The sequence below is a fragment of the Apis mellifera genome, linkage group LG8, assembly GCF_003254395.2.
Source record: "Apis mellifera strain DH4 linkage group LG8, Amel_HAv3.1, whole genome shotgun sequence".
Classification (NCBI taxonomy): Eukaryota; Metazoa; Arthropoda; class Insecta; order Hymenoptera; family Apidae; genus Apis; species Apis mellifera.
The window spans coordinates 10,990,504-11,013,959 of NC_037645.1; the positions used below are offsets into that span (position 1 = coordinate 10,990,504).

General features: G+C 30.6%; 1 protein-coding gene across 11 annotated transcripts in view; it reads right to left on the reverse strand.

Moving 5' to 3' along the window:
* The window catches only part of LOC411288 (cAMP-specific 3',5'-cyclic phosphodiesterase), a 255,555-nt gene that overhangs the window by 34,755 nt on the left and 197,344 nt on the right, over positions 1 to 23,456 (reverse strand). For 10 of the 11 annotated variants that reach the window (XM_026442339.1, XM_016913388.2, XM_006568534.3 and 7 more), the window contains 3 exons: positions 12,569 to 12,670; positions 10,807 to 10,871; positions 9,816 to 9,928 (listed from right to left, as the gene is read on the reverse strand). In XM_026442339.1, the coding sequence (XP_026298124.1) occupies positions 9,816 to 9,928; positions 10,807 to 10,871; positions 12,569 to 12,670 (280 nt within the window). Of the gene's footprint in view, positions 1 to 9,815; positions 9,929 to 10,806; positions 10,872 to 12,568; positions 12,671 to 19,581; positions 21,651 to 23,456 lie in introns of those variants that run through there. The other variant, XM_006568542.2, reaches the window with a different exon arrangement.

Here is a 23,456-nt window from a genome sequence, read left to right on the forward strand (position 1 = left end):
ATTCTCTCCCCAACTACGATTAATTTTCAACGTTCTCCTTCTATTTGCTTATTATTCATACCTTATAAATTTAATAATAAATTATTAATTTTAATTATTAATTATTAATTATTAATTATATTATATTATATTAATTATTAATTATAAATATATATTATTAATTTTAATAAATTTTTTTAACCTAATTAATTTTCTTAACTCGATAAAAAAAATTGTAAATCCAAATTATTACGTTTATTTTATTTTCTTTGGGATTGGAATCGGTTTCAAAAAGAGCGCTCTTCATTCAAAGAGGCTGAAGCCAGGGGGTTGAAAGGAGGGTGTGCGCGTCGATGACGTGGTCAACTGTTTGCGTAAAACTATTTTTATAATTATAATGCACTGCCTACCTATACATCTATGAGTATTATAGCGTCACGATCAATTATCTATGGCACCGTTTTAAGAACCTCGTTGCGCAATTGACAGACGGATTTAGAACACAAAGTAACGCAAAGAACGTTGTTATACCGATCAAGGGGGAGGCTTCTATTAATTTTCCTCAGAAAGAAAAAAAGGAAAAAGAAATTGCCTCGAGACAATCTTTCTTTTTCCAATCGAGTAAATTATTCAAATTTATTAATGGAATAAAATTTTTTACAGAGTTTTTAAAAATAGCTGTTCACGAGAATATTTCGTTTATTCAATTCGTGCGATCGAAACGTAGATGCGATCGATAATTCTAAAAGATTTCAATCGTTCGAGAAAGAATGGAAGAAATTGTTATTCATCGATCAAATTAATAAGAGTGAATCTCTCATCAGTGGATTGGAGAAACTTATTGCATTATATATTATCTTTTCAATCTCTCGTAATAAAATCTTGTAATAAAAAAAAGGGAAATTTTCTACGTTTTCGGAGAAAGAGAAGGAAAATATTCGCTTCTCGCGACGATTCTCGAGAGAATGAGTCACCAAGATTCCCACGAATCGTTCGAAATCTGCGACAAACACGAGAAACACGAGTTCCATGGAAAAGGAAATAAACGGTTGATAGATTAGGAGAAATTCTATTCTGCGCACGATCCGTCCGAGATAAACGAGAGATGTACGTTCACCGAATTCCCGTAAAATTGGCGTCGCTCCAAATCGGCGACCTTCTCTTTCTTATCGCCATACTTTTCAAAAAACGCCATTCTCCATATCGAACGAATATTGAACAACCGTTTCGATTGTCTCGAATAAACGAGGGGGGGAAGAGAAAAATATTTTTTTAATTTTAATTCAATCGAAATATGTCAGAGATACGCGTTTCTTTCCAATCCATTCTTTGCTTTTCGTATTTGAATCGAATCTACGTTTAGAATTATTACAGCGAGCAATTACGTGTAATAATTGTATTAATTGTGCAATTTGTCTGAAACGAAATGAAATTTAGCTTGGATAGTAATGAAATCTAGTGTATTATTTTTCTACACGAGAAAGAAGAGGCGTCGAGAAGGAGAATCTTACGTAAAAGCGATTAAATTCAACATCAAGTGGTACGAGTATCGCGTTAATCGGACAGCGGATAAAGCGACGGAGCGGCAAATAACAACTGGCAACCTTTTCTATATATATATATATCCAACAATTATTATTATTTAATTCATTTATTAACCTTTTGAATTCCAGATCTTTCACAATGAATTTCTTATAGTTGACTTGAAATGATTTTTTTTTTGAGTATAAAACTTTTGTATTTTAATGTTTTAATATATGTAAAGAAATTACAACAACAATTATTATTATTTGATTCATTTATTAACCCTTTGAATTCCAGATCTTTTTCCTTTCACAATGAATTTCTTACAGCTGACTTGAAATGATTTTTTTTTTTTTTTGAGTATAAAACCTTTGAATTCCAGATCTTTTTCCTTTCACAATGAATTTCTTATAGCTAACTTGAAATGATTTTTTTTTTTTTTTGAGTATAAAACTTTTGTATGTATAAAACTTTTAATGTATGTAAAGAAATCACAACAACAATTATTTGATTCATTTATTAATCTTTGAATTCCAGATCTTTTTCCTTTCACAATGAATTTCTAACAGCTGACTTGAAATGATTTTTTTTTTTTTGAGTATAAAACTTTTGTATTTTAATGTATGTAAAGAAATTGCAACAACAATTATTATTATTTGATTCATTTATTAATCTTTGAATTCCAGATCTTTTTCCTTTCACAATGAATTTCTTACAACTGACTTGAAATGATTTTTTCTTTGAGTACAAAACTTTTGTATTTTAATGTTTCAATGTATGTAAAGAAATTACAACAACAATTATTATTATTTGATTCATTTATTAACTCTTTAAATTCCAGATCTTTTTTCTTTCACAATGAATTTCTTACAACTGACTTGAAATGATTTTTCTTTTTGAATATAAAACTTTTGAATTTTAATGTTTTAATATATGTAAAGAAATCACAACAACAATTATTTGATTCATTTATTAATCTTTGAATTCCAGATCTTTTTCCTTTCACAATGAATTTCTAACAGTTGACTTGAAATGATTTTTTTTTTTTTTTGAGTATAAAACTTTTGTATTTTAATGTTTTAATGTATGTAAAGAAATTATAATTAACAATTATTATTATTATTTGATTCATTTATTAACCCTTTGAATTCCAGATCTTTTTCCTTTCACAATGAATTTCTTACAGCTGACTTGAAATGATTTTTTTTTTTGAGTATAAAATTTTTGTATTTTAATGTTTCAATGTATGTAAAGAAATTACAACAACAATTATTATTATTTGATTCATTTATTAATCGTTTGAATTCCAGATCTTTTTCCTTTCACAATAAATTTCTTACAGCTGAATGATTTTTACAGCTTGAAATGATTTTTTTTTTTTTGAGTATAAAACTTTTATATTTTAATGTATGTAAAGAAATTACAACAACAATTATTATTATTTGATTCATTTATTAACCCTTTGAATTCCAGATCTTTTTCCTTTCACGATGAATTTCTTACAGCTGACTTGAAATGATTTTTTTTTTTTTTTGAGTATAAAATTTTTGTATTTTAATGTTTCAATGTATGTAAAGAAATTACAACAACAATTATTATTATTTGATTCATTTATTAACCCATTGAATTCCAGATCTTTTTCCTTTCACAATGAATTTCTTACAGCTGACTTGAAATGATTTTTTTCTTTTTGAGTATAAAACTTTTGTATTTTAATGTTTCAATGTATGTAAAGAAAGATTATTTTCTTATTTTTCATCTCCTTACATCTCTATTTTCCTTCTCTTTATCTCTCCGTCCATTTCTCAACGAATAAAGATAATTTCGTGATTCAATGAAAACTCATCTTCGCTCCAACTAATTTCATTTCACAAAATTCTACAAAACACTTTGAAAATAATATTTCTCTTTTCCACGAACTCGAACTAAAATGTAGCTCGATCACGATCTAATTTTAAATAAAAAATTCTCCACAATAATTCCTTCCTTTACATAAATCTTTATATATAATCCTTTATATCTCATTACACGTAAAGAATTTAGTTTCTATTTTTACGAAATTCGCGATATTTTGAAAGAAATCGAACGTAAATAAATATCGATCGATTCTTCTTTCCTCCAAAAAAAGAAAAAGGAAAGAAAATAACCTCCACTTTTTAACGATCGATCGATCGATAAAAAAATATGTGCATCCAGGATTAAAATGTAAATGTATAGAAGGGAAGATGAAGAGGAGAGGAGAGGAAAAATGAGAGTTGAACGGCTGCTGGGCGGGATCTAAATAAAGCGTACGTAACAGCCACCTGCTCGACTCGAGTTTCGTGGCTTCCACGTGTGAACCACTTCGAACGCTCGATGACGAGCCGCGATGTAGGTCAATTGATTCGGGGGATCGATCGATTTTTCACGGGAGGAGAAAAAAAAAAAGGGAAAAAGGAAAAAGAGAGGGGGGGAGGCCTCGAGTCACGCGAAAAACTCGTTTATCCGTGCAACGAACGCTTTATCGGGTTCTATTTAACGATATTCTCCTCGTGCAAATTTAATGAATGAAAAAAAGCGTCGTCATCGATTTTTTGGGGATTCATTCGTTTCTTCCTTTTCTCTCTCTCTGTCTCATCGATTTTTTTCGAATGATTTCTATCAATATGAGAATTGAGGATTTATTCCTTGTTTCATAGTTTTTATTCCTTGGTCGATTTCGTAGAGAGTTAAAAAAGAATATTCGACTAGATCTCCTTTATCTTTTAATTTTGAATAAGATAGAATAAAAAAAAATTAAAATTACTGAATTATTTAACGATATTCTCTTCATGCAAATTTAATGAATGAAAAAAAGCGTCGTCATCGATTTTTTGGAAATTCATTCGTTTCTTCCTTTTCTCTCTTATTGATTCTTTTCGAGTGATTTCTATCGATTTCTATCAATATGAGAATTGAGGATTTATTCCTTGTTTCGTAGTTTTTATTCCTTGGTCGATTTCGTAGAGAGTTAAAAAAGAATATTCGTCCAGATCTCGTTTATCTTTTAATTTTAAATAAGATAGGATAAAAAAAATAAAAATGAATTATTTACTGAATTATTTAATATTATTTCATAATTATTTATTTAATATTATTTGAATTATTTGATATTCTCCTCGTGTAAATTTAATGAATGAAAAAAAGCGTCGTCATCGATTTTTTGATTCATTTGTTTCTTCCTTTTCTCTTTCTCTTTCATCGATTCTTTTCGAGTGATTTCTATCGATTTCTATCAATATGAGAATTGAGGATTTATTCCTTGTTTCGTAGTTTTTATTCCTTGGTCGATTTCGTAGAGAGTTGAAAGAGTATTCGTCCAGATCTCGTTTATCTTTTAATTTTGAATAAGATAGGATAAAAAAAAATTAAAACTATTGAATTCCAAGTTAGAAACTCGTGACCTTGCGATGAAAGATCGTTGAAAATATATATATATATATAAATAATCTTTTCCTGTAAGTTTGTTTAACCAACTGTTCAAATAATTAAGAAACTGTTTAGACAAGTTCTAGCAAACCGAAGAAATTGAAGAAGAAGCGAGGAAAATTCCTTTTTTTAAATTCGACTCGAACTATTGTTCCTTCTTTTTCAATCATTCGAAGATTTCTATGATCGATGAACTCAAAAAGAAAGAATTCAAAAATTTCAATCTCATCCACAAATTAACCTCTAACATATCATTCTTCACGATCTAATAATCGTCCATCGAAGTATAATAAATTATATAAATTATATAAATCATCTCTAGTAAATTATATAAATATAATCTCGAAAGAAAAAATGAGAGAGGAAATCCAGAACGTAGTCAGATCCAAAATTCGAGAAAACCTACAACCAGTGTCATTCGTTAGCGCCATCTGCATTCCCAATCGCCTTGACCGTGAAACGACTGACTCGGGATTATGTAACCCAACCCAAGTGCACAAATTGCGCGGAGACTCTCACGGAGAAACACAGTCAAACAGGTCTCGAATTTTCTTCGAGGTCGTGAGCTAAGGAAAACAAGTCGTAAATGTCCCTTCCGAATTCGTGTGTCAATAAACCGCAGAACGATTAGACAAACGTTCGACCGTCGAGCTAGAAATTCATCGCAGCTAGCAACGTTAAAAGCTCTTGAGATATAAATTTTCTTGTATTCGAGTCTTTCTTTACCTTTCCTCGCGCGTATGTGTGTGTGTGTGTATATATATATATATATTTGTGTGTATAGATATGTGTGTGTGTGTGTGTGTGTGTGTGTGTGTTTTGTGTGTGTGTGTGTGTGTCGCTTTCGCATTTCGGGTTTGCGATTTGAATCTGAAACGCTTTTAGAACGTACTCTTTTAAGATTTCTCTCTTTTTGCGTTTTATTTCCGTCGAATCGATTTTTTTTTTCCTGTTTTAAAGAAATCTTTTCTTTTAAATTCTTTTATTTCGTAGAATTCTAATTTAAAATCAATCTGGAAATTATTTTTCTATGAAGATTCTAAAAAGATTCTTCTAAAAAAAAAAAGAAAAGGAGATTCGGTATGTATTATTTTTAAAATATTTTTAAAGTATACTAATAAAAGAAAAGAATGTGCAGGGGAGGGAAAAGCTTCTTGGAAACGTGAAAAATAAACTCGGGAGAAAAAAATAAACTTTTTTCGAAAGCAAGCGTGAAGTTTCGATACGAAAAAATCCGGGTAAGGAAAATGATCGATGAACTTTTATCGATCCGTGCACAGGTGTCTGACATATAAATATATGTATAATTTATACGAATATTTCCTCGATTTCTATTCTATAGATGAATATATACCCTTTCTTATACCCTGATCGTTAATTCATGTCGCATTACAAATTTAACCTGTTTTTAAAAATTATTACCATCCCAACTATCCCCTAAATAATTCATTCATATATTTTCGATGTTTTTAAAATTTTAAACGATCTACGATAAATAAATAAAATTCTTTTCTCTTCGTAATTCTCAAAGCTTTATGATTCTCAATTCTGAAAATCCGATACAACAATTTCGATACTTTTCTTACAATTTCCAGTAATAAAAAAAAAAGAGGGGGAGAAGGAAATAACGAATCGGAAGGGGGAAGAAAGAAAAACAAGGGGAAAATCAAAGCGGAAGATCGTCAAAGTTGCCATTTTCCTTCGAATGGGCGCACGATCGCAAACAGAATGCTTGCCCCGATTGAAAATACATCGAAGACGAGGGATGTATAGCCGGGGTAATAAACGAGGGATCGAAGATCGCACCCCACCCGGCTACGTGAATTTATACGGGAATCTTCCCGCCCAGGAAAGCGTTTTCTTGGAAGGCTGGCCTCGATTTTCTCGTCCATTCGAAATGGACGATATTGAAAATTGAATAAACGTGCTTATTGTAATATCAAAGGGGGTAGAATTAGAAATTCGATAATGGAATATTGTGTGTGTATAAAAATTGAAAATTAAATCTTTTTACATCGATGGAATTGGGTTTTGGTTTAAGATTTATATATTGAAAATTGAATAAACGCTTATTGTAATATCAGAAGAAGAGGAAAAATTAGAAACTTCGATGATGGAATATATAACTTTGGAAAAAATTGAAAATTAAATCTTTTTATATCGATGGAATTGGGTTTTGGTTTAAGATTTATATATTGAAAATTGAATAAACATGCTTATTGTAATATCAGAGGGAGAGGGAGGAAAATTAGAAACATCAATGATGGAATATAATTGTGGACAAGATTGAAAATTAAATCTTTTTATATCGATGGAATTGGGTTTTGGTTTAAGATTTATATAAGATATTGAAAATTGAATAAACGTGCTTATTGTTATATCAGGGAAGGGGAAAATTAGAAATTTCGATGATGGAATATAATTGTGGAAAAAATTGAAAATTAAAGCTCTTTTTATATAGATTGGATTTTGGTTTAAGATTTTGGTATAAGATATTGAAAATTAAATGAACGTGCTTATTGCAATATCAGAGGAAGAGGAAAAATTAGAAACTTCGATGATGGAATATAATTGTGGAAAAAATTGAAAATTAAAGCTTTTTTTATATCGATGGAATTTTTGTTTAAGTTTTGGTTTTGGTTTAAGATTTATATAGTGAAAATTGAATAAACGTGCTTAATAATATCAGGGATGAAGGGGAAAAAATTAGAAATTTCCATGATGGAATATATAATTGTGGAAAAAATTGAAAATTAAATCTTTTTATATCGATGGAATTGGGTTTTGGTTTAAGATTTATATTGAAAATTGAATAAATGTGCTTATTATAATATCAGGGGGGAAGGGGGAGAAATTAGAAACTTCAATGATGGAATATATAATTGTGGAAAAAATTGAAAATTAAAGCTCTTTTTATATCGATGGAATTTTGGTTTAAGTTGTGGTTTTGATTTAAGATTTATATAGTGAAAATTGAATAAACGTACTTATTGTTATATCAGGGAGGGGGAAAATTAGAAACTTTGGTAATGGAATATAATTATAAAAAATTGAAAATTAAAGCTCATTTTATATCGATGGAATTAAGTTTTAAGATTTTAAATTCTTAAAAATTTTGTTAAACAAAATGATTCGCTCGAATTTTAATAATTTTTATACGGGAACAATGATCTTAAAGAAATATTTTTCGAAATTAATCTATTATTCCACCCTCGATTCGAATTAAGATTATTAAAATCGTTGAATAAAAAACTTGAAAAGGTGAAAATTAAAAATTCTTTTTATCGTCGAATTGAATGGAGTTTTCATTAAGATTTTATACCGAGTTGAATTATTTTAATAATTTTTACGAAAATAATAATATTGAAATGAATATTTTGAAGATTACGGGATCTATTATTCCGCCCTTGATTAAAGCCAACATTATTAAAATTGTCACATAAGAATTTGAAAAATTGAAAATTTTTCTTTTTTTATCGTCGAATTGGATAGAGTCTCGCCAAGATTTTATAACATCGAGTTGAATCGTTTTAATAATCTTCACGAAAATATATCATATTGAAACGAATATTTCGAAAATTATGCGATCTATTATTCCGCCCTTGATTTAAAGTCAAGATTTATTAAAATTTAATAAACAAGAATTTGAGAAAAAAATTTAAAATCCTTTTTATCGTCGAATTGAATGGGAATCTCGCCAAGACTTTTACTCCAAGTCTTGAATTATTTTAATAATCTTTACGAAAATAATGAATATTAAAATTGAATATTTCGAAAATTATGGGATCTATCTTATTTCTCGTCCTTGGTCGAAATGATTAAAATTATTAAAATAAGAATTTTGCATCGATAGGAAGTATCATTAATCGATATACCTTGTATCATTACAAATAATGATGTAATTGAACGTTGAAAGATCGGAATTTCCTGCCGTTTTTATCGTTTACGCGATTGTAAATTTCCAACAGATTGAATACATTTGCTTAATTAGCTTAATTATCCCCTTTTTTTTATCGTCATTATCGCGGTGACTGTTTTTCTATCCTTTTCTTTTTTTTTTCAAACAAATATAACAAACATTGTAACGAAACTTGACTTTGTACAAAAAAAAAAAGAAGAAGAAGAAAAATAAAAATATAAAATATATTTGAAATATAACAAAAACAAATATTCTCTCTATTATTTTAAAACAAACAAACGAGGCGCAATTATTAATTCTCTCGTGAAACAAAATTATTAAAAATTAAAAACAAACTTATCTTCTATAATAAAATATTTCACTTCAACGATCATCAATTCATCATCCCATATACAAAACTGTATTATAAAATTCATATATATAAAACAATTAGCAAACATTTTTTTCAATTTGCTTAAAAAAAAACTCCTTCACTCGATTATTCTAATTAAATAAATACGACGAGCGACAACCATCTCATAACCTCGTCCACAAAATGGCGCCTCGTTAAAAGCGCGGGATTTTTAACGAGCTCTCCCCCTTCTTTGTTACGGAGAGCGAGCTTTTCGTAAAAATAGGATGTTTTTTTAAAAAAGAAACACAATTGTTACGCATTTATTCGCGAGAAACGGGAAAAATTGAAATTATTTAATCTCAATTTCTCTCTCTTTCTCTCTCTCTCTCCCTCTCATCGAATCGATCCTAACTTCCAGCGTGTCCCAAATCCCACGAAATTATTCGAATCACGTCAAATCGCTTCCTCTTAACTGTCTTTCGCGACAATCTGGAAGGCTCTTGAACCCGGCTCGAATTTTTACCCTTTGAAAAGATCGCAGTTCTTTCCACAAAGAAAGAAAGAAAGAAAGAAAGAAAGAAAGAAAGAAAGAAAGGAGGAAACGCGTCTTACCTTCAGAGAGGCCATGTCGGACACGGATCGATGAGTCTGAATGGTTTCCAGTTGGTCCAGGCACCAGTCCAGCTCCTCCATAGTCTCCACCGCCAATTTCATGTAGTTTTCCTCTGGAAGGAAGAGAACAAAGGGGGAGGTTGAAAACCTGTGCGAGAAAGGAAACAGGCGAGGGTTGTTTGAAACATGATGAGGTTAATCGCCGTGGCGAGAAAACGTGGCGAGAAAACGAACTTGGAAGAACTCGCGTTCCCTTCGTCGAGTTCTGAAGTTAGTGAACAGAGTTCCTTGGAATCGGTTCTCAACCGATCTTTTAACAAAAGGAAATTTTCTTTAAGAGGGGATATCTCTTGGAATATGTTCTTCTTTTTCGATCAAATCGATCGATTAATTAATTAATTAATTAATTAAACATTTATGAATTGTGATAGACAAATTTCTTACGTTTCTTTCTTTTTATTTATACTTTTCAGAAGGGAGAAACGCGAGAGGAGAGCGTGAGAGGAAGAGAGAGATGGAAATAAATAAATGGAATCTTGAAGTTCGTTAAAGATGAAAGGTTGCATAAATGAAGGAGAAGGAGGGGAGAAGAGGATCAATCAATGGGAACAAAAGAGAGGAGCGAATTGACGTTGGAATAGAAATGACACGTGAAAATGAAACGTAGAGGAGAGGAGGGGATACAAAGCTGGAGACTTGGAGCAATTTCGAGAATTTGATTTTTCAAAGGAGCGGAATGTTCTTTCCATTTATGCGAATAAATTCTATCCCCTCCTCCTCTGAGAAGGATATTTCCTCTTTTTCTAATTTAAAATCGACTTTAATGAGAGGAGGTGGAGGTGAAATTAATTGAATTTTCGTGATACATTTAAATGGATTCAACGTAGGAACAACCGTTGGATAAACGTAATGTAATGAAGGTAAGTATTTCTCATTTAATTCTCGATAATTTAATTTGATTAGTAATTGGAAAAAAAAGAAAAATTCTTACCCCCCGGTGCCAAGATCCGTGGCTGCGGCGTGCTGCTACCCTGTGCACCGCTACTCCTTCGTGATCTAAAGATAAAATATCCCAAAGTAAGTGTTTAATATCAATTTTCATTTTCCTAGGAGAATAAAATTATTGTTCAATTTTTCTTCTTTTCTTTTAATTTTATAAAATCGTAGAATTCTAAATTAATTGTATTATAAATGTTAATAAATTAATTAATTTGTAAAAATTAAATTATTTAATAATCGATAAGTAGTTTAAAAAGAGAAGAGTAAATTTTGTAAAAATTAAACTATTTAACAATCGATGAATAGTTTAAAAAGAAAAGAGTAGATTTTATCTAGGAGAATAAAATTATTGTTGAATTTTTCTTTTTTTTTTTTTTTTTTTTGATTTTATAAAATCGAAGATTTGTAAAAATTAAACTAGTTTATAATCGATGAATAGTTTAAAAAGAAAAGAGTAGATTTTGTAAAAATTAAATTATTTAACAATCGATGAATAGTTTAAAAAGAAAAGAGATTTTATCTAGCAGAATAAAATTATAGTTGAATTTTCCTCTTTTCTTTTGATTTTATAAAATTGTAGATTTTTAAAAATTTGTAAAAATTAAACTATTTTACAATAGTTTTTAAAAAAAAAGTAGATTTTATCTAGGAGAATAAAATTATTGTTCAATTTTTCTCTTTTCTTTTGATTTTATAAAATAGTAGAATTCTAAATTAATTGTATTATAAATGTTAATAAATTAATTAATTTGTAAAAATTAAACTATTTAATAATCGATAAATAGTTTAAAAAGAAAAGAGTAGATTTTGTAAAAATTAAACTATTTAACAATCGATGAATAGTTTAAAAAGAAAAGAATAGATTTTATTTAGGAGAATAAAATTATTGTTGAATTTTTCTTTTTTTTTTTTTTTTTTTTTGATTTTATAAAATCGTAGATTTGTAAAAATTTGTAAAAATTAAACTATTTTACAATAGTTTAAAAAAAAAAAGAGCAAATTTTATCTATGAGAATAAAATTATTGTTCAATTTTTCTTTTTTTCTTTTGATTTTATAAAATCGTAGATTTATAAAAATTAAATTATTTTACAATCGATGAATAGTTTTAAAAAAAAGGAATAGATTTTATTTACTGATAAAATTAGAAATAATACGTCAATATAACAAACAATTGGATAAGCTCTACAAAAATGATTTAAGCAAAATAATTCAATAATCATCTACTAAAGAAAAGGAGATTGACACATCTTGGAACTCATCGATACGTTTATTTTAACTTTCAGCTGTTCCACTTTGCATCGATGCACAAAGAAAATTTCGAATCTCTTATTTCAACCATTATTGGAATTAAATTTCAAGTATCGATGGTAAGTTGATTTTTCTTCAAACAACAATAGCCAAGCCGTCAAATTTTCAATTCTTTTCCAATTCCTTTGTTTCCATTTCCCAATTTTCAAACGCTTATCCAAAATGTTTATTACATTTTAAATAATCATCATCTGGTACAGAAATTAAAAAAAAAATAAAAAAAAAGAAAAACTTACTTTTTACTTACAAAATACGTAAAATTATTTATATTTTATGTTTATTACATTTTAAATAATCATCATCTGGTACAGAAATTAAAAAAAAAATAAAAAAAAAGAAAAACTTACTTTTTACTTACAAAATACGTAAAATTATTTATATTTTATAATATAAATTAAATTAATATAAATTATTTATATTTACATGAAATTTTTGTTTACTCACTTGTTGGTGGGCACATTAGTAAGCGACAGGAAGTTGTTCCTGACCGAGCGCAGAGAGGCAAGGATCTGCGCGAACGGCGTGACGATGAGGTCCTCGCCATGGCTGCAAGATCAAACGAGGGAAGGATCAGTTCTCTTCTACTTTTCGCCGATGCGTCAAGCGTGATACGACGAGGGGAGAATCAATGGGCGAACATTCAGGCTTGCAATGAACTCGAACGTTTACTCGATAATCGTGTTTCCCAAAAGCTGCGCTCTAAATAATTCATGCAGGCGTGTGGCGTTCTCTATGTACGGTTGCAAACTGTACACCATTTATTATTATTATTATTATTCTCTTTGTTATACTCTTTTCTTATTTTTATCTTCTTCGATTCAATTCCAATCTCGTTTTTCGAGTGGAATGGAAAAAGATGGAGAAAAAATTAAATCGAAATTAAAGGGAAGAAAAAAAAACAACGAAGACAAAATTGCGTGAAACATTGGTGTCTTCTTCGAATTTCTCGAATTTTGAAACGAAAAATTCTGAAGGAAGAGCGAGGAGAGAAAAAGAGAGAATTTCACCGTTTACAATTCTTGAAGAAAAAAGATATTCCTTCGATTTTATGAAATTCGAAGAAATCGTTGGAAATCATTCAACTTTCACAATCGAAAATTTATTTATAAGCGAAAACAACGTAGCAGTGAAATTTATAACATCCGCGGACACCTAAAAGTGGAAACACGAGGCCCGATTCGTGCCAATTCAGATCAATTACAGGATGAAACATATTTTCGATCAATGCCTCCTCCTTTGACCGAAACGATTCGTCCCTATCAAATTACGCGACAAACAAAATTGCACTTCTTAACTCAAGAATAAATTATATACTATTAATTCAATATTAATTTACACCCTTAATATTGATCAAATTTCGTTTCTAAACTTTTCGATCAACGATTTTTCTTTTTCTATCAATCGATGTACGATTTATAATCTAATCCTCTGGTTCACGATTCGATTCCCATCGATCGTGTCCAAACATCATGGTTTAATCGAAACGCGGCATGCAATTACGAAATTATTGGAACACAGAATTACAGTTTACATTCTGGAACGACATTTGCATCGTATTGTATCTACCACTTGAAACCACGTTGAGAAAAAATTGAAATCGTATTTTTCTTGTATAAAATGTAGAAACCGTTCCTTTCCAGAGAGCTTCCCCAAAAAAAAATAAGCTCAAATTATCACGCGATCTGTTCACCAACAGGGATCATCATCAAGCCAATTAAGCTAGGATCAATTAATCCGTGAATATTATCGACGACGCTTTTATCATTGTATATGTATATGTATATGTATATATATTGATAGTTTAATGCGTCGTTGATTTGACCTTTGTCCTTCCCCTCTCGCAGGAAGGGGGAGGGGGGATAATATTCGCTGAGAAAAGCGTGAAATAATAATTCACGCACGTGCACGCGTGGGAAGGCGCGTGATTTAATTAAAGGAAGTTGCAGGGCGAGCTCTTGTTGGAAATCGGAGATACAATATACTGGCCGATGATATTTCAACGTGGATATCGTAAATAGATATCAATCTCGTTAGCGTGGGTATAATTAGTTACCTGTTGCATCTTTTTTTCTTCCTTTTCTTTTTTTTTTTTTTTTTTTTTTCGTTGCGCATTGCATGCGATATAAATGAAAAATCAATGAAATTGTATATATATATATATAAATTGGTTGTTATGAATATATGAAAGGGTTTTCATTATTTTCATTTTGAAGAATGAATGGTAAAAATAAAAATGGAAATAAAATATGATTTATATTGCTAGTTGCTATATATATATATTTTTAGTCTAGTCATTGTTACATCCCAAGGTGCAATCTCAATCTCATCAGGATTAAGTTGTCCATGTCAAAGCATAAAAGGATTTTCATTATTTTCATTTTATAGAAAGAATGATAAAAATAAAATATAATTTATACTGCTAATTACTATGTATATATATATTTGGTCTAATCATAGTTACATCCCAAGGGTGCAACCTCAATCTCATCAGGATTACAAGTTGTCCATGTCAAAGCATGAAAGAATTTTCATTATTTTCATTTTAAAGAAAGAATTTATACTATACTAGTTGCTCTATATATATATATATATATATATATAATATGATTTATACTGCTAGTTACTACTACTATGTGTATATATATATATATATAGAATGGTAAAAATAAAAAAAAGAACTTTCATTGTTTTCATTCATGTAAAAAAAGAATGGTAAAAATAAAATATGATTTATACTGCTAGTTATGCTTGCTATGTATATATATATTTTTGGTCTAATCATCGTACATCCCCAGGATGCAACCTCAATCTCATCAGGATTACAAGTTGTCCATGTCAAAGCATGAAAGAATTTTCATTATTTTCATTTTAAATAAAGAATTTATACTATGTTAGTTGCTATGTATATATAGCATACTATGCTAGTATATATATAAAATAAAATATGATTTATACTGCTAGTTACTACTACTATGTATATATATATATATATAGAATAGTAAAAATAAAAAAAAGGATTTTCATTGTAAAGGATTTGTTTTCATTGTAAAGAAAAAATGATAAAAATAAAATATGATTTATATTGCTAGTTGCTATATATATATATATATATATATTTGGTCTAATCATTGCTACATCCTAAGGGTGCAACCCCAATCTCATCAGGATTACAAATTGTCCATGTCAAAGCATGAAAGGATTTTCATTATTTTCATTTTAAAGAAAGAATGGTTAAAGAAAAAATTATATAATATATATATAGCAATTAGCAATTATAAATCATATTTTATTTATATATATATATATATATATATATATATATATATATATATATATATAATCATCCCAAGGGCGCGACTCCAATCTCATAAGGATTACAAATTCTTCGTGTCAAAGCATGAAAGGATTTTCATTATTTTCATTGTAAAGAAAGAATGGTAAAAATAAAAAGAAGGATTTTCATTGTTTTCATTGTAAAGAAAGACTGATAAAAATAAAATATGATTTATACTGCTAGTTGCTACGTATATATATATATATATTTTTAGTCTAATCATCGTTACATCCCAAGGGCGCAACCCCAATCTCATCAGGATTACAAGTTCTCCGTGTCAAAGTACCCTTCGTCGAACTAGCTCGAGCAGAAGATGTTCCAACATGAGAACATCAATCAACCCAATCTGTGCAGTGTGGAGGAAAGTAGGTTGCCCTTAAATGTGCCTCCCGTCCCCCCTCCCCCTCCACGAAGATCAAATGACACTTGGATACAAAGTCTCGTGTGCAATCTACCCACCACCGAGGAGAGGTCAATTGGTTTTCCACCTTTTTTTTTTTTTTTTTTTTTTTTTAAACGAACCAACAATCTTCCCTATTTATCTTTATTTATTTAGATCGAAAGAAGAATCGAAGGAAGAGATTTGGAGGAGGGTGGGGATCTCTCGTGAGACTCGAGAGAACGAGAGACTAGATTTTTATAAGATTTCTTTTCTTTTTTTTTTTCCTTAAAATTCATCGTTACGAAACTGAAGGAGAAGAATCCTTCGATCCGTGCAAGAATCCTAAATATACGGCCTTATCCCGTATTTATTCGACTCGACCCGTTGAATCCACGCTTCCCACGATCGGGAAATTGACGAGGGCCGGGCAGGGAGGGGGAGGGGGGAGGGGATGGTTTTCTGGGTCAACGCGTGCCACGAATGCTCGAGAATGGTAAATACCGACCTCTTGAGGGTGATTTTTGATGTTTATGGTCGCTGGTCAAAGAGGAGGGGGAGGGAAGAAGGGATGCTGGAATGTCAGATTAGTCCGTGAGCATCGAAGAAATGCGCTGCATCTTTATTACATGCTACGTTACGTTTAAAGAATCCATATATATATATATCATTGTTTTGTTTTGATGCTTTAAATTCGTTTTTACGATGAAACAATTACGATGAAAAATGTTAAATGGATAGATCTCAGATTTTATTTATAATAATTTTCTCTAATATAGAGGTTGAAAAATTTCAGATATGCAGAAGGATTGCAAACTGTCCAGAAGAAAAAGAAGAGAGATAGAGAGAGAGAGAGAGAAATCGTTCTCCAATCCCAACTAGGTCATCCTAGTGAAAGAACGTGTTTCCATGAGCGAGCTCACCCTCTTCCAGCTCTCTTCTCATGAATTTCTAATTAAAACTATTTACAACAGTTTACTCTACTCCTCGAAGACATCCTCCTTTCCATTGATAAAAAGAAATCCCTTAATAAAAAAATACCTATCTTTTCTCCCTTTTCTTTAATTCTACGATAATATTTCCTTTTATTCCATGATATAAATAATACGATACAATAATCCATCTTCTTATTTATTCTGTCAATATTGTGTCATCCATTTATTGTTTTTCTTTTTTTTTTTCGAAGAATATATGGAATATGATTGACGCACGAGTCGAGTTGTGTTTCGATTGCGTAAACTTCGCGCGAACAACTCGTTTCGTTTCGTGTTTACTGAAAGAAGCTTTAACCAAATAGCGAAATAGCGAAGATGTCGGCTACTTGTTGAATGCGTTTTCCAAAAAAAAAAAAAGGAAAAAGAATTGAATTGCACTGGAAGTTTATTTTGAAATGGAGTAAGTGGAAAAGGTAAAAATAGAATCGTTGGAAAATTTATATATATATAAAAAAAGAGAGAGAGAGAGAGAAAGTAGATGTAAATAAAACGATCGAAATATTAAAATTACATTAGAAAAAAATTCGAAGGTTGATCGAACGTTGGTTGATTGGAAACGTTATTTACTTTAATTCTCTCTTATTAAGCGTAATTCATGGACAAAAATGAAAAATATCATCTCGCTCCAATTACCATCCTCATCGTTACAAATTGAAGCTTCATTGAGGTGAATGGTGATCCAATTATAATCTTGGCAATGGTGAAAATTACATTTCAGAAATGATAGCGTTTCGTTAAGCAAAAACAATAATTCGATTGGACACGGTGAAGCCTGTTTAATGAAAGCGTGATTAACGCATCAGTTGCAATTTCAATTCCATTCAGAACGGATCGACAGATGGGTAAATCTTTCCCGTATAACGCGTAATAATAATATTTCAATTTTGAACGATCGTTTTATTGAAATTAAATTTTCTTTTTCAAATTATTTAATTCGATCGCTTTTATTTGTATCTTGGGAATAAGATATTTTTTTTTAGCATTCCAATTTTTTCCACATCTCGAAAATTCATTTTTAGCTTTAATTTCGACTCGCAAAAGGAAAAAAAAAGTACGAGATTTTCTCAAAGTTTTATTATTTATTTAAAAAAAAAAGAAAAATGGATTCATCCTTATAAATTTTATCGTTAAACAATCGTTGAAACAAATTCAAAGTAAGGATTTTGCAAGCATTTATTCAATTTTGCAAAAGGGATTGGAAACTGAGGAGATTTAGGAAATGGCCAAATCTGGAGTGGACAGACACATTAAACGAGTTTCTGGCTTTTGTCCAAAGTGCAGATCTATTTTCTGTGACATCCATTCGCTCGATTCATTATCGCGTGTATTTCAAACCGATAAACTTAAGGTTAATAAGTGTTCGTGAATGAATCCTTTGATCATCGGCCAATTATTCGAATCCGGGATTCTAGGGATTGCGAAACATCTCAAATTATTTAACATTTGTCTCGAAAATTTCGATGAGTAAAATTGATTGTCGTTCGTAAAAATTCATGTTTCTCAACAAAATACGACAATCTTTCACTTCAAAAATTTTTCAAGTACTTCCAAAGAAAATGAGATGATAAAAATTTTAAAAAAGTAATTTCTTCTAAATATAATATTTTGATTCGCAAAAAAAAAAATTCTTTGTATCAAGTATAAATATATATTATTATCAACGATTACATTTAACTCATTTGATCATTCATCAAGATTATCAGAGATTACGATCGAATACAGCTTCTCGGTATTCTTATCGAAGGAGGATTATCGATTTATCGATCGAGCAAACCTAAATGTCATTTTATTTTCGATGAAAAATAAATTTCAATCAAAAAATTATAATCCAATTAGATTTTAGAAGAATAGATCGAAACTCCATCTTAATCAAACTTTATCCGTGTCTTCTTTATCCATTGAGTTATAAAGCGATTAAGTTCCGAAAAATCGATAAAATCGATTAATCGACGTTGTCGTTATTTAAAGACAATGGAATATTCGTTGTAATTTTGTAATCGATTTATTGTAATCTAAATCCGCGAATGGATTCAACAGAAAATGAGATAAATCTTGAAAGATAACGCAGAAGAATCTTCTTCTCTTGAATGAATTTTCTCGTATCTCTTTGTGCGATAAAAAGATTCAATTCTATAGAATCTATTATCAATTTCTTTCTATCTCTCACGAAAACGTTTTTGTTCAATTGTTCAAAGATAAAATATTCAAAATCTTTCCTTCCTTTCAATCCTTTTCTTCTTCTTTTTTTTAATATTTATATTTGTTTCACAAAGATCTATTAATAATAATTGATTGTCAAATCCCTAAAAATCTCAATTTCTCATTTAATTTAATTCTTATTATAAATTCTCCTATAAAAAAAGAAATATATTAAAATATTAATCTATTCAAGAATCCACGAGTTCATTTTAAAACAATTTATATGATCCTTTTATACCTTCTTATACCTTCTTATACCTTCTTAACCTTTTATACCTTATTATCATTCATTTATAATTCAAAAAGTCTTGAGAAGACTAATAAGACTCTATTCCAAAATTATTCATAACCACTCGTCCTTCCCTCTATGCCAATAAAACTTTTATCTAACGAGCCACGATTGTATCTTAAAAACTTCTTAAAAAAAACAAATCTCTTAATTGCACGCCTAGAGCGAGACATCTCTCGAAGGAAATCAGGTAGAAGCTTCTAAGCCGAATATCGTCTTCGATTCGGGCAAAGACCGAACCGTTTCATCGTCTCCACTTACAAGTCTCTCTTCGGTGGCGACTCGAAGCACTGCTCCCAGAAGAGAGCCTTCCTGGACGGTCGTAGCCGGAGGGCGGAAGCGGACAGAGTGCGAGGCAGCCCCCCGGAAGCTACCGAGCCCCCCCCTCCAGCGGCCAGGGACGGTGAACTCATGCCACCGCCGCATCTCTTCAGGCCGCCGGTGGACCCTGGGAAATCCATTAAACCGCCACTCGAGCCAGACATCGTTAGATCCTCCTGCTCTTCACTTTCATCCACATTCCAACTCGTTCCCAATTGTGTCCTCTCGTTTCTGAATCATTCCAGGCGTTAAAGAGGCATTCAATTGTCGCAGGATGTGCTTTAGATAGGTTGGAGATGGTGGAGCTAGATGTTGGACCAATGCTAGAATCAAGAATCCTATTGAGCTATTGATTCTGTTGCAGATCCAAGGATGTAAGCTCTTGATAATTCAAATCTAGATTTAATATGGATCAGTTGTAAGTTCTAGTGGATCAAATCTAGATTCTTGTGGCCCAATTGCAGATCTTGACTTTTAAAAGACTGATCGCAGATCTACAGTGATTCAATTGCAGATCTAGATTTTTAAAGGATTGATTGCAATGCTAGACTCTTGGTGATCCAATTGCAGATCTGGGCTTTTAATGATCCAATTGCAGATGTGGACGTTTAAAGGATTGATTACAATCTTAGACTCTTAGTGATCCAATTGCAGATCTGGGCTTCTAATGATCCTATTGCAGATTTGGATTTTTAAAGGACTAATTGCAATTCTAGATTTTTAGTGATCCAATTCAGATCCAAGCAGATCTGGGCTTCTAATGATCCAATTGCAGTTCTAGGCTTCTAATGATCCTATTGCAAATGTGGACTTTTAAAGAACTGATTGCAATCTTAGACTCTTCTATCTAGTGATCTAATTGTAGATCTGGACTTTTAAAGGATTAATTGCAATTCTGGACTTTTAGTGATCCAATTGCAGATCTGAGTTTTTAATGATCCAATTGCAGATCTGGACTTTTAATGATCCTATCGAAGATTTGGATTTTCAAAGGACTAATTGCAATCCTAGACTCTTAGTGATCCAATTGCAGATCTGGGCTTCTAATGATCCAATTGCAGTTCTGAGCTTCTAATGATCCTATTGCAGATCTGAACTTTTAAAGGACTGATTGCAATTCTAGACTCCTAGTGATCCAATTGCAGATCTGGGCTTTTAATGATCCAATTGCAGTTCTAGGCTTCTAATGATCCTATTGCAGATCTGGACGTTTAAAGGACTGATTGCAATCTTAGTGATTGCAGATTTGGATTTTTAAAGGATTAATTGCAATTCTAGATTTTTAGTGATCCAATTGCAGATTTGAGCTTTTAATGATCCAATTGCAGATCTGAGCTTTTAATGATCCAATTGCAGATCTGCATTTTTAAAGAATTAATTGCAGATCTGAACTCCTAGTGATCCAATTACAGATCTGGATTTTTAACTGATTGCAATCCTAGACTCTTAGTGATCCAATTGCAGTTCTGAGCTTCTAATGATCCTATTGCAGATCTGGACCTTTAAAGGACTGATTGCAATTCTAGACTCCTAGTGATCCAATTGCAGATCTGAGCTTTTAAAGAATTAATTGCAGATCTGAGCTCTTAGTGATCCAATTGCAAACCTGAAGTTTTAAAGGATCTGGATTAATTGCAGATCTGGACTTTTATTGCTTTAGTTGCTAATTTGAACTTTTTTGATGAGTACAGATGGCGAGTAAAGTGAGGGAGTAATGTTGAGTATAAAATTAATTAAAGTGGTCATGTAGTTTTTGGAAGTAACATAATTTAAACGAGTTGGGATTCAGCCTAAAAGTTCTTGAATTCTTAATCCATTCTTGAGTTACGTAGTTGTTGAATTATTTATCTTTTGAAGTGATTCATAGAACACTTCTAAACTGATCACATAATCAATGAATCACATAAATTTGTATGATGTACATCTTGATCAAACATGGAAACACTTATTTTTGGATATTCTATTATAGATTCACTTCATCTCATGAATATCATGTTTCTTATTATTTAGCACTTTCACAAACACATATCCACAAAGGATCCATCACTGAGCTGTTGGAATTCAATATACATTGCAATTTTCAAGATGATGAGTTACCTGAGAGAGAGAGAGAGAGAGATAAAAAATTTAAAGTATTTTAATTTAATTATTATGTAAAATTCTATATATTTCAGATACAAAAATTAGATCAATTTTTTATTTTGCCTATTCTAAACTGGAAATTCTATTTATTATTAAAATTATACATTGACAACTTATAAATATCTTTCTAAGAGAAAGTTTGAGAAAAGTTCTAATGTACTTTTTCTTTTTCTCTAACTCAACTATCTACGCTCATACGCTTATTATTTATCGGTATCCGCAATGAACTTCGTAATCGGAACTTTAACAATCTAACTTCTTCTTGGAAACGCTTTTTAACGATCGAATTCTACGTAACTTAGAAACTCTGGTACTTCATCTTACAACTAAACTGCAGAGGCTACGACACTTACGCTCCTTCCAAGTACACAACAAACTCTCTTAATCAACTAGAAACCAAAGTTTTGCTCAATCGCTAAAAACTCGATCCGAGAATACGTGTCCAATTCCAATGAAATAAAAAATTTTAGAGAAAAATTCCCTAAATAAAAAGAAAATTTTTGGAAAGAATTTGGATATCAATTTCGATACGAGCCGCAAAAAAAAAAAAAAAAAAGAAGGAAAACGTAATCCATTCTCGTTAAGGAAACGTTTCAAACAATTGGACAGGAAAATAAAAGAATGAGAGGGCAAATTCAATTTTCCTCCGATTCAAGCTGAAACGAGCAAATGAAGAGCAGTCAGATTTTTGTTTACTCGGTCCGGGGGATTCATTAGAACGATTCAATTTCAAAGGGAATGCTCGTCGAAAAGATCGGTCGCGTGGGCGCTTCGACAAATCACGTGTGGCCGGAATTTCAGATTGTCAATGAAATTGCTGTCATTTGACATACTCCATTCTATCTTTATGAGGCAATTTGATCCTCTTTGCCGCTATCAACCCCGCATTTCCAACGAGATTATCGTCTTTGATATACGTGCATACATGTTCAAGTAAGTGTATACGTATATTTTTTTTTTTTCCATCATTTTTAAATTTTTGATTTTATCAAAGGGAATTTCGCAGAAATGTTTATGGATTGGCGAACGATAGGTGAATTTTATTGGGGGGGGGCGGTTGGATCAACCGGGACGAGTAGCAACTTGAAATGAAATTAATTAGGCTAAAGGCTTGTTAACGTCGCGTATCTTTTGATCATGGGCGATACACTCATGAATTACTATTATGCTCGCAGCTCACAGAGATTTCTCGATTTCTAAATTTAAAGTGGGAAAATTTTAAAATTGGAATCAAAAATTTTCATGAATAAAATATTTGCATAGGCGGTGAAAAAATAAATTTTGAGCATAGGTGGAGGGATATTTTTTTTTTAGACGAAAACTTTTCTTATATTATTATCTGATAAAATATAATTAAACGCATATAAATTAAATTACATATTATCGTTAAAATAAAAATCATAAAATATTGTAATTTAAACTTTTTCTAAAAAAAAAAAAGAAATTTTAAACAACTTCAAGAGAAATATACATGCTCGTGATTCGATCATTTATTTGATATCAAAATTTTAGCAAGAAATTTAAATATCCATAGATAGATAGTAAAAAAAATTAAATTACCAACTAAAAATTCCAAAAAGCTTTCATCGTCAATTTTAGTTTTGAAATTCTGAAAGGGAATTTCTCGGTTGCACTTGTAACTAGATTTCGAAGAAAATTAAATTTGTAATAAA